This window comes from Manis pentadactyla, chromosome 15, assembly GCF_030020395.1.
Source record: "Manis pentadactyla isolate mManPen7 chromosome 15, mManPen7.hap1, whole genome shotgun sequence".
Taxonomy (NCBI): Eukaryota; Metazoa; Chordata; class Mammalia; order Pholidota; family Manidae; genus Manis; species Manis pentadactyla.
The window spans coordinates 25,921,926-25,934,289 of record NC_080033.1 but is presented as its reverse complement, the minus strand read 5'-3'; the positions used below and the strand labels follow the sequence as shown (position 1 = coordinate 25,934,289).

Genomic DNA, 12,364 nt, shown 5'->3' with positions numbered 1-12,364 from the left:
TTAATTTTTGTTTGATCAGCACCCTATCCCTCCTTTTCAGAATCTCAGTTTAGCTCTTTGGCCTTTTCAGTTTAAAAATTTGATGTCATTAGAGGGAAAACAACCATATGCTTAAGACTGCTTATGTCTCTGATTTGTTTACTATAGCCTCAGACTGCCCAAGGTTCTGATTCTTTCTGTCTCCTGATCATGGCTCTCTGTTCAGGGCCAAACATAATTTTTAGCTACTAACCTGTGCCTTGAATTGTCCAAGAAAAAATGGCTTCAGATTATCAACTCTCTTCACAGTTATCTCCTATCTGAATCTTAGTTCCTTTTGTTCTCATTGCTTTGTCAACTCTCGAAGTCTGTAAAGAGATGGTTTTGTATTCATCTAGCTATTGTAGTTCTCAGAGGGATTACTAGTTTGTTACAAGCTTTTTGTCTTTCCATAGAGATAGAAGTTTGAACTGGGTGTGGAAGTTACATAGCTACCTGCAGTGATTCAGTATGAATTTTATCATAGTCTCAATGATAGTGGTAGTATTTCTTTAAAATAAAAATCTACTCCTAAAGGTGTAAGTGACATTTCAAAGTTAACTTTGTTCAGAGCACACAAAGTTCAAGTGACATTTCAAAGATTGCCTTATGTCAATTTTTTTGTTACTAGTGAGGATATTTCCCCCATCATTTTCCTATTGCATTTATTCTTTAATGAATTATGTTTTCTTTGAGACCTTCATAGGCATATTAATGTCTTAATCTGTGTGGCAAGTTTACTACTCTGAAGTTTTCTTAATTGTAAACCATAGAAATACGTAGAATAATGTTCTGAAAGAATTTATAAAAAGTCAGGAGAAGCTCAAGGGTAGGATTATTTTGTTTGTGTGTCTGTGTTTTGTTTCCTGGCACATTTCTATCCTTACTTCATAGACCAGCTTCTTTAGATGGTTTGTTAACTTGTACAAATCCCATTGTGGTTACCTTTCAGGTCCAGAATCCATAATCACCTGTATTTATGTCCAGAGTAAATTTGATTGGCCTACTTAGTGTCAGGTATCCACCCTCCATTCACCATGTTTATACACAGACAAATAGGAGCCTCTACCTGTTCTAGATAGGAGGAGGGCAGGGTTTCTAGGAGTAAGGTATGGGCACAGAGAGGAGATGATTGATATCTCTAGTAAAACAATGGGCAATCAGGCTGTAATTCAGACAGTATTTCACATTTAGAAATACAGGTCAGAGTCTGCTATCTGCAATTCAGAAGTCTAAACAGAACTTAGTCATTCCTAGGTTTGTGGAATATTAATTTATTGACAGAACTGATTAGAGCTGATTTGAGTGAGGCATTTATTCTACTTACTTTGAGTATTCATGTTTCATTGTAAATGCTGTTGTATTTGATACAGTCTGGTATTCCACTGGGGGTGTTTCATAATGTATGATATGTTTACCTTATTAAATTGTGAGAAGCTCTAAATTGAGAAACATATTTGTTCCTGAGTTTTTTGACTAAGTGATTGTAGACCTGTACTTCTTTAAAAGTACATATTGCATGCTTACTGTATGGCATGTGAATACATTGGTGAATAAACTAGACATGGCCCATACCTCATTGAGCTTTCAGCCAGTAGTTTTGAGTTTCCTAGATAGCTAATTCAAATAATCCCAGAAACAGAACCCTTCAAATTTGTCAGTGTCTCCATTCTTAGAAATAGTACTGGATGTATATATTATCAGTCTTTAATATTTCCAGTGTGAGAAAACTGTGTATTAGAATACTTGGTATTATAAGTAATAAGTAACTGAAAGAAAAAAGAGCCCTAATAAGTAGGTAAAACCAACAAGGGAATAAATGTACAATACAAAGCATGTTAGACATAGTCCAGAGTTTGTGTGAAGAGAGACAGGGTTTGAATATGAGAAATGCATAGAAACTTATGGAGGAGAAAGTTGGGCTAAATGTAAAAGTAAGGATTTTGATTCCATCCTAGCTATATTTTTAACTTGAGAACCTTTGAGTGTTTTAACAAGCAGCTCTGTGTAATTAGAGTTAACTTTTGGTAGCAGTTTTGGTATTTTTGCTTTTCAGCATATTTGAAAGTAAGTTTGTAAAAAATTTTTATATAGAAACATTTAGTTTATTGCAGTTTGTTACTGCTTACTGTGATTTTTTTCTCTTAGGAATTTATAGTCAACTCCTCCCTTCTTTGCAAAGAGGTGTATTTAAAAGACCTATAATGTTTTACTAATTTTATTAAAGTACACTTCTTGTTGGAAGTGACATTTACACATCTGTTTTAATTCACTGACAAAATGTTGTTTAAGAAATATTTAGTCTTATAAGTAACTATCTGCTAACAGTGCATGTTCAGTATGTATTGGCTTTAGTCACTGGATATACTTTTTCCTTTTTGACTCAGGAACTTTAAAACCCAAAATTGTATGATCTGTCTTGAAGACAGACTATCAAGAGACACAAACCATATACATTTAGACAGCTCTGATCTGTCCAGTCCTCAGATTGTTTTATACATTAACCTGTACAGGAAGAATTTGAAATTGCAGTGCAGTTAGTTTTAGAAGTGAAGTGAAGCAGTTTTGAGAGACCTGTCCCTTGAAACGTAGGCAAACTTGCTTTTTTAGGTTTTCTGTTCCAGTCTAGTTTTAATGTGGCTCTGTATTTAACATCATAGGATGATGCCCCCTTGTGGACTGTTACCAAAATAAATAGCACAAATGGAAATAAGTAATGGAGATTTTAATACATATTAAATCATTTCTTCCTTCCTTTTATAAAATAAATGTTGTAAAGTGATGTCTAAGGAAAAATAGCAAAGGAGTTATTTTTCCTATATTCCATATACTTCATTGATTTTAAAACTTATCAAGTATTTATTTAACCCTTTGCAACAGAATGTGTATGTATGTTAGTTGGATGCTGACGTAAAGAAAAATAGGTTGTTAGGTAGGTTTTCTATTACTGTCATCTTGGGCATCCAACCCAGTTAGTTACAAATGCCTTAAAAATACAATGAAATGTGAAGATTATAGGGCTAGCCCACCACCCTCTCCCCTGAAGAGAGAGAGGGACACACACACACACACACACACACACACACACACACACACACACACACACGAGAGAGAGGGACACACACACACACACACACACACACCACACACACCCCCCTTGGAAAAGGAGAATTTGTTGCATATTTATACCAAATCACTTGACCTGAAGGGGCCGGGGACTGTGTGAGGCACTGGAACAAATAAGGATTTTTAAAAGTGAATTGGTGAATTTAAGCTTATTTTCTTTTACTGACATTATTGGCAAGGTCTTATTTAAATGTGTGGGTTTGTGGAGGAAAGTGAAGCAACAGCAGTGTTATAGTAAAGAAAGACTGCACATGCATACAGCTGTTTTCTTTATTACCCAGTAAGATGCATGATGGTTGGAAGCAGACCAATACAGTGAGTATGGGCTTTGAGATTAGATAGACCTGGCTTTAAAACTGATTTTATCTCTTTGCAGTTCCTGGGTAATTGTATAATATTAGCTAAGTTACTTTATCTCTGAACATAGGGTTCCTCTATTTAAGTAGAGGCTAAAATCTACCTTATTGACCTGTTTGCATCTTAATTTTCATCATGTGAAGTCTTAATAACATATGCCACTGTTATTATTACACTTAGGGTAAGGCATTTTGAGTTACAATGAAAGTGTACCATATGACTTTCTAACTACTGGGTTGTCGGTAGAGACTCTTAATGATAGTGTATCTTAAAAAGTGACAAATCAGCTCAGTTCTTTTTCTTTATTGTGTACTTGGTGCTCTACTACTATATAAGTATGTATTTTATGTAGTAAGTTCCTGGCTATAAAGTATTATTTTACATTAAAAAATTTACTAGCTCAATTATTTTAATCATTGAAGTCTACTAGCCAATTTTTAAAAATAAAAATGACTTGATCAGATTTTTTTCTTTAGGAGTAGTAGTTTGTTTTGGCAGGTTTAATTTAAAAAACCCTAGTACTGTTCTTTCCATAGCCAATTTACTTTAAAAAAGCTTTTGTGAAGGATAGCAAGGTAATTAATTTTTGTTGTTTTGCTTTGTTTTTCAAGATATTTTTTATAGGACCAGACTATCTTCTGGTCACTTTATTGAAGTTCTTAAAGGATTTAATCTGAGTCCATCTTTAGAAGAAGTAAAATTATTTGGAGTTATTTAACCTAACAGAAAAATAAGAATTTTTTTCTCTTAACCTAAAGGTAGGTAAATTCAAGATTGAATCATAAAATTTTTCTCCCTTCTAAAATTTTCCATGACAGCTAAGTTGGAGAAATTTATAAATGTTTTCTTTTTGAATATCTTGACTATAAAAGAGAAGACAACTAGAAGGATACCTCAAAATTTAAGTACAACTGCTTGTATTCAAATGTGTTGAACCTAAGAAATAGGTGGCCTATAAATCATCTTCAAAGATAACTGAAGGCATACATACCATCAGAAGGCTATTGTGTGTATTTTCATACCTCTCTTTTTATAACCTTTTTCTTCATTTCTTTCATTCTAAAATATCTTGCCTACCTTTGATAGCACCTGCTCTGTTCTTCTAAACCACCCTACGTATAACCAATAAAGACTTTAAGACATGTTTTGTTAGTGAAAATTTCTCTTGTAAATTATGAAATGGATCTTTGTTTTATCCTTGAATATTCTTGGGGAGACTTTTAGGAAAGAAAAGGGTTGGGGGTGTGGTGGCATGGAGGAAAGATAGCTTGAACAAAGTGGAGGGTAGAACATGGGGATGGGTAATGACAAGAACACATGCCATTCTACCAGGGACTTATTTTTTAAACATAAAAAGCATGTGTGCCAAATTTACATATTTACTAATTAAAAAGACTTCCTGGAAACATTAAGTAGACTATCTTCTATAACCTTTAACACTGTCACTAATGGATATTGCTTAGAAAATTCCATCGAAGGTCCTTTAAATAATGTAAATGATTATGAATATGTAACTAGTTAATATGCAGCTACGAAAGGATTATCATGTAGAGGTTAATGAACATTCTGCTCTTATGGTTTGCAGGGCTTTTCTTTTTGTGCTTTTGGCTCACTTCATGCTTGGAAACACATGCATTGGGATTGGAAAGCATCCTGTTTTTGGGTCTCATCTTTTAATGGGATTGTTAAATAGGAACTTTATAAAAAGGGTTTTCATGAAGACTTTTTCTTTCAGTTTACATTTAATTTTGTTTGTCTATTTTATAATTACTGCCAAATCAGAAACAGTGAAGTGAATTGATGTAGTTTTAGCCTGGCTCTTCCAGATGTAAAGTCAGTACTCTATTATATATTAGCACTGTTATTAAGTGTTGCTATGTGATTGATACTTTCTGAGAGATCTTCATTCTAAAATGGACTTTTTATGCTGAGTTAATGTGTAGTATGGTTGGGTATCTGATTACAGCATGTATTTTGGTACAGGATTGCTGCCTTAGTATTTAAAATGTCCCAAAGGAGGACATTATTTCAGGAATTTAATGTTATAATAAGAATTTAGTGACAGGCCAAAAAAACAACAACAAAAAAGACCATGTGATTTTTGGGTGAAATATTGAGCATATATATATATACATACACAACAATACTGGTATTTAGAACAGTGAACTCTAGCAGTGTGTTTCAAACCAGATATTACTGCTCTCTTTTTCACATGGCCTTGTATTAAGCATTTTGGCTTTTATGCCTTAACTTTCTCTGTCTCTAAAATGCTGCTACTGTATTTGAGATTATTGTATAAAATTTTTATTAATGGGCAATTTAAAAACAGGTTATTAGTAATCTTTGAAAACTATACTTTTTTTTTGGAAAACTGTACTTTTTAAATTGTCATTCAAGTGTCCTTTTTTCCTTATTGGCTAGTGTTCTTAATATTTTTTCTGAGCATTTTTTTGAGGACCTACTGAAATATCTCTAAGGGAAACAATGTTTATGCTTAATTTCATTGTTTTAGTATTAGTATAAACAGTTTAAACTGGTTATGAAATGCTTAAAATTTTATTGTAATTCACTAGGGGAACAAATGGGCTGTTCAGAGCATCTCTTTATCCCAAGTATTTCTTCTTGAAAATGTAATAGAAAAATATCATTGAACTCATTTTTAATGCATCAGAATAAAAATTGCAGGTAAAAACATTTGGAGGTATACTGACAGAATAAAATATTTTCACTGCTGTCATTTTTTTTTTACTGATGAAATGTGGATGTTACATTGTTGGGTTTTTTTGTTATTTATAACATTTGCGTATTCTACAAATATGTAACATTGAAAATAGGTCTGTAGATTGTACAAAACACTAGTTTATTTTATATCATATGTCACCTAATAGTTATGAAGCAGGTTTTGTACCAAAGTATGAATTGGAAAGCTGTAATTTGTTCTGCAGTTATCAGCCTGCATTAGAGGAATATGATAAAGTGTACTGCTTAAAAACTAACATTCACATCTCTGTGCATTTGACAATAAAAATGTATACTGAGATGCTATTAAATCTGTAAATCCCCTGTTCTAGTTTTCTGTTGCACTGATTTTGTAGCTTTGTGCGTAGCCCTGTTTTTTCATGAGTAGTTATCTGTTTTCATGACAGGTGGTCACTAACTGCCAAGAGAAAATCCAGCATTGGTGAGTGAAAGATCATTTTATTACATTTCTGAAATACTAATGAGGTCACCTATTAGTGTTTAAATAAAGTGTGTGATTTTTTTTTGATAATTGAATTCTAATCATCTCCATTTTGAGTGCTTTTGATACTAATTTATATTGTCTTTGTTCTCTGAGATACATGTACCTGATTTTCTGAAGTTGTGTCACTATTTGTTTATTCTAATTGCCCTTTTTCCTTTCTTTTCTTCTTTTTAAAGTTAAAATAATATCAATATCATGATGAACTATAGACATTTTGAATCTGACTTATCAGAGCTCTATTTTGGGAATATTTCTTATGTATTTATAGTAGACTAATAATTGGAATTAGTTTTAATTCCAGTTTGAAAAATCCAACTGCCTATGTCTTGAGCTTGTTTTATAGTCTGCACTTTCACAGTGCAGAGAGAAAGCAAGCGTATCTATTTTAATGTGATAATCTTTAGTTAATAGGACAATGCTTGGCAAATAATACACTTTTCTGTCTTCTGAGGAAAATGCTCAATTTAATGATGAATAAAATCTTATGAGTTGTCATGAGGTATAGCTGTTGATCTTAAAGATATCAAATTACAATATATCCATGCTGTGTTTACAAAGATTTTACTGAGAGAACAACGGGAGCTGTCTTGATTATTGTCTGTAGAGTTATTTCAAAATCAAGGTAACTGCCCCTTTAGCGGTGAGATTAAACCTTTGGTAATCACTATCAAGCATATAATATTTTTAATTTATTTTAAGAGACTTTTTCTTCATGCCCGAGAGATCGCCAAGGAAATAATTTATAGTTAGTGTATATCAAATGTTTTTTGGTTTAAATGCACATAGGCTGCAAGCAGTGGATAAGAGTGAAAATTGGTGCAATCTGTACACATCATCTTGTTAAATTCTGACTGTTAGCTTGCAGAAAATAATCTAAAAACTAATAATATCCACTTTATAAGTAAAACTTCAGGGACTTCATTAATTTTTAATAAATGCAATATTGTAGTTGCATCCACTAGTGGTGTAAGTCTGTCAACATTTCTATAATGGACCACTCACTTTTCATTAGACATTCAGTCCAGGTTAAAACTTGAAATACAATTCCTTGGCCAAAGAATTAACCATTTCGCCCTGCTAATTTGGCCAAAGTGAGCCACTTCACAAATAATTCCCATAGGAAGTTTTACTGATGTGGACTTCTCTCTATTGGTTTTGGTAAGGAATTCAGGGAAATTAGTAAAAGGTTTGATTCAATCAGACCATATAATAATTTACAGAAATGTGTGAATAACAGTTTGCTTCTGGTTTGTTTTGCAAGATTCTTTGCCCGTTAGACTGAAAATTCTTTAAGGCCAAGGGGCATGTTTTCACCTTTTTATCTATAGCACCTCCTGTGTTTGGCACATTATAGGTACTTAATAAATGTTTGAGTAAATGAAGACCAAATATATAATTATTTTATATATAACATTTTAGTTTACAAAATACTACAGCAGTACAAGTCTGGTGACCACTGACAGAAATGTGACAATTACTTTAGGACAGGTTCATGTATTTCTCATGTTCAGTTGCCAGTTTTCCAAGGCTCTTCAGACTATCGAAGCTTAGCATATTTACCTACACATTTTAAAGTAGTATAGAATTTTATGTATATATTAAAAAATCAAAGTAATTTTTTCCAGTTAAAATTTGTCTTTTCCTCTGAGTCACTTCTAGTATGGCTTAGGAAACTGTCTTTTCTGTTTGTGTTTTAATGATGATCTGATACGCTAAAATCTAAATGGCCAGTTAACTCACCAATTTATTATCCTAAAAAACTGAAACCAGCATGTCTCCATTCCTCTGAAAGCCAGGAAATTGCTATTTGGAAGTATTGTGGAATTTTTATTCTCTTAATTCCACAGCTATTGAGTTCCTACCATATGCTAACATTATGCTGCTCTTTGGAGTTGTCAATCTCTGCCATGGAGGAATTCATAGTCAGACACTAAACAGGGAAATCACAATAATTTTGTGCTTTTTGCAGGGAGATAGAAAGCAAGAACAGAGGCTGGAGCCATCCATTCTCAAGGGTGTCTCACACACTGCTTTTAAAAGCATGTAGTTTTTCATTCTTCTTAAACCTTTGGCTTTAGCTTACTATGCAGTACAATTCATATGCCTAAACTCCTTTTCTTTTGGGTACAGACCAATATAATAAGAAAGAGCAAAACATGATTTTTAAAAACTACTTTTTCATAAACATCACTTGTGCAATTTTAAAGGACTTTTATTTAACGGACAAGTATTCTGGGCTTCAAAAACAATCTTAAAATTTTTTTTCATGTAGGACAGGAAATAAAAAATAAAAAATAGAAACATAGGAGTAAAAATGGCTGGAGCCAATGGGATCTGCCCCCCAAAAAATCTCTCCTAGAAAATTAATTCAAATCACAGAACTTCGGTGAACTAAAGAATAGTATTTGTTTAGTTAATAACAGATACAAAGGAAATGTTTAAGCCTAATAGTTGAGATTTTGTGTAACGATTTTAGAGCTAATAGTGGTTTTCAGTTTAGTGGAGATTAAAAATTTTTTTAAATACAACTTTTCTTACAATTCTTTTTACTTAGGAAATACCGTGTTACAAAGTCCACACACTATTTTCTCATTAAAATGTGTATATGCTTCCCACTGTTTGATTCACTAGGGCTTGGTGATTCTACAGATTATCTGTAATTTTTTACCTTTTGAATCTTCCCTAAAGAACAGGGGATTTGGAATCACAGACTTACAGTTGAATCCTGTCATTTACTAACTGTAATCTTGGGCATATTATACTAAGATTCTCAGTTTTCTTATAAAATGGTGATGATACTACTTGCCAGGAAGATCAAGGGAGATAATGTCTGTAAGACACCCATAATGGCACTCAGTAAATATTCGTAGTGGCTCTGAAGTCTTTGCTGAAAATTTTAATTGTCAGATGAATAAATAAAAAGAAGAAACAAAGCAACCACCAAAAGAGGACAGAGTAGCATAGTGAGCTCAAATGTACCCGTCACTCAACTTCAGTAATTACTAACTCATGGTTTCATCAAAACTGTTGCATTTAAATAGTCTATCCTACCCTCTACCCCCACCTCCAACTATTTTGAAATGAATCTAAAACACATTCCATCTGGAAATATTTAAGTATATATCTTTAAGACACAAAAGATTCTACATTAACTTTAAAAAATTTAAATTAAAAAACTTTAAATTATACAGCATATTTATATAGTTCAAAATTTAAGAAGCATAAAAGGGTATAAATAGTGTGTAGTTTTCCTTCTACCCTTGTCCCTGGTTCTCAGTCTATTCTTTGTGAACCATTGTATTTTACCAATTTCTTGCAACTCTTTTCAGAAATTATTTGCATGAGGGGTATATGTGTACGTGTATTTATGCACATATTTATTTACATTCTGTCTCCAGCCTTTTGACAAAAACAGTATTAGACTGTACACTGTTCATTTAATACTATACTTTGGAGATTAATTAATTCTTTATTAATTCTTATTCTTTATTTTGTTCCCATAAACTTTATCATGTGTCAAATGTCTAGTTTTTGGCTTTACCAAATAAGATTTGACACTACCTTTTAAAAACAGTATATAATGGCCAAATCACTTGAGAGTACAGCTTTTACAACTCAAAATATTTGCTAAGCTGTCTTATCCATTATTTATTACTCCTTAATAAAATTACTCCAAAACTTTGTGACTTCAAAAAACAACCATTTACTTGTGTATGATTTTGTGGATGTGTGTATTGGACCAGACTTCCTTGTATTGTTCTTCTGCTAGTCTTGTTCGGGCCCACTAGTGTGGTTACAGCTTTCTGGTGGATGCATCAGCTGGGTTGTCCAGAATGGCCTCACGCACAAATCTGGGGGCTGGTGCTGGCTGTTAGCTGGGCCTCTCTGTCCATGTGCTCTTTCATTTGGCTTACTTTATATGATGATCTCAGGGAAGCACAAATGGAAGCTGCAGTGCCACATTCTGTTGGTGTAAAGAAATTACCAAGTCAGCCCAGATTCAGAATATGGGGGAATAGACTCCACCTGTTGGTGGGAGGAGTGACAAAGAATTTATGGTCTTTTTTAATGCACTATAGATGACTTCTGTTGAACATGTTCCACAAAAAAAGTCTCATTACTTGTGTTGATTTGTAGGAATTAAATGAATATCTGTAGATGGAACAGATGGATATCTATATCTATGTCTGATGTTTTTGAGGGATTCCTTGTCCCATAAAAGCATCAAATTATTCCATCCTAACAGTATTGTGGCTTACAGTGTATTTCCCATGAATTACCTGAAACAGTGCTTTCCTGACTTGCTTTGATATGCTTATATAAAATTTATTTTATTAATGCATATCTGTGAAATATTGACTGCATTCTTATAAAATTAAGAAAAAATTATTCATGGTGATGACTTCATTCTTCAGTGTTAGGTTAATTTGGAAACCATATTTTTCAGAGTCCCATTTTACTGACCACAGTTTTTAGTCACTGTTTTGTATAGCACCTTCTTTTTGGGCTTTTTCATTTTTGTGTTCTCCCCCTCTACCCCAACACACACTTCCAGTGGAGCAGAGAGCAACTTCCAAACCTTCTGAAGATTTTACATATTTCTGTTGTTGTGATTTATGTATTTATTTATGGAAGTGCCATTAGGGGCAAGGGCAAGAGGGAGGAATCATCTGTGTAAATCCCCTTCTCTCTCATTCTTCAAGTTCTTGCATAGTTTTTTTTTGGTGTGGCATTTTAGTACATGGGTTGGAATGTTAAGTAAGTTTTGGAGTGCTTGTGATGTTTCAAAACAAATGAAGATGCAAAAAAAAATTTTTTTTTAACAAATTCTGAATTAGGTTTTAGTTTTTTACTGAATGTAAAATGAATACATACTTGTTTACAGAAAGGTTTAAATAAAAAAAGAACAAAGATGAATTTACTCATAATTATAAAGAACCTAATTCTCTCTCCCTGTAGCTCTTTTTAAAACATTCTGTTTTATTCTCACCACCTTCTTAATTTTGTTATGTCTGTTTATGTCAATAAAGTCAAACTGTGAATGCTTTTTTCTTTCCTTTCTTTTTTTAAAGGGCTAATGATTTTTAAATTGTAATTAGAATTTGTTAACTTCTGGGAGTCCCCTAGTCTTCGTATCATGTTTTTGAAAGAACCTCACTAGTTTAATTCTTAATGCATTTCTAAAATAAAATGCAAAATTATATGTTTTTTCAGGGAATTCTTTTTCCCAAGGAGTTTAAACTATTTAAAAAATTTCTAATTACACCTGTTCATTAGAACACAGACTTTGATGATATATTTCCAGTGTCCATATACTTTGGTTCACAATTTCCCTCTATCAGCTTAAGTCCAGTGATTTATCTGATTAATACATCTGATTGAGGCTATATCTCAATTTGATTTGGTACATCTCAAGATTTTTCTTCTTTGTCTTAACTGTTAGGCTTGAAAACTAACCTCTCTGCACCTTCGATTGTTTTCATTTTCCATTAATTTTTTTTTGAAAAATAAGAGAAACATACAATAAAACTTTGAAGCACAGAAGAGCACTACATGAGGGTGAAGGTATGAATATTGCAACAACAGTGCTTGTTTGAAGATGCAAAAGTGTAACATCAG

General features: G+C 32.8%; 1 protein-coding gene across 3 annotated transcripts in view; it reads left to right on the top strand.

The window, feature by feature from the left end:
- Window positions 1-12,364, top strand: part of URI1 (URI1 prefoldin like chaperone) — a 96,325-nt gene that overhangs the window by 44,475 nt on the left and 39,486 nt on the right. For 2 of the 3 annotated variants that reach the window (XM_036929828.2, XM_036929829.2), the window contains exon 2: window positions 6,648-6,682. The exons of the other annotated variant lie outside the window; for it this stretch is intronic. In XM_036929828.2, the coding sequence (XP_036785723.2) occupies window positions 6,648-6,682 (35 nt within the window). The remainder of the gene's footprint in view (window positions 1-6,647; window positions 6,683-12,364) is intronic. 3 annotated transcript variants of the gene reach the window in all.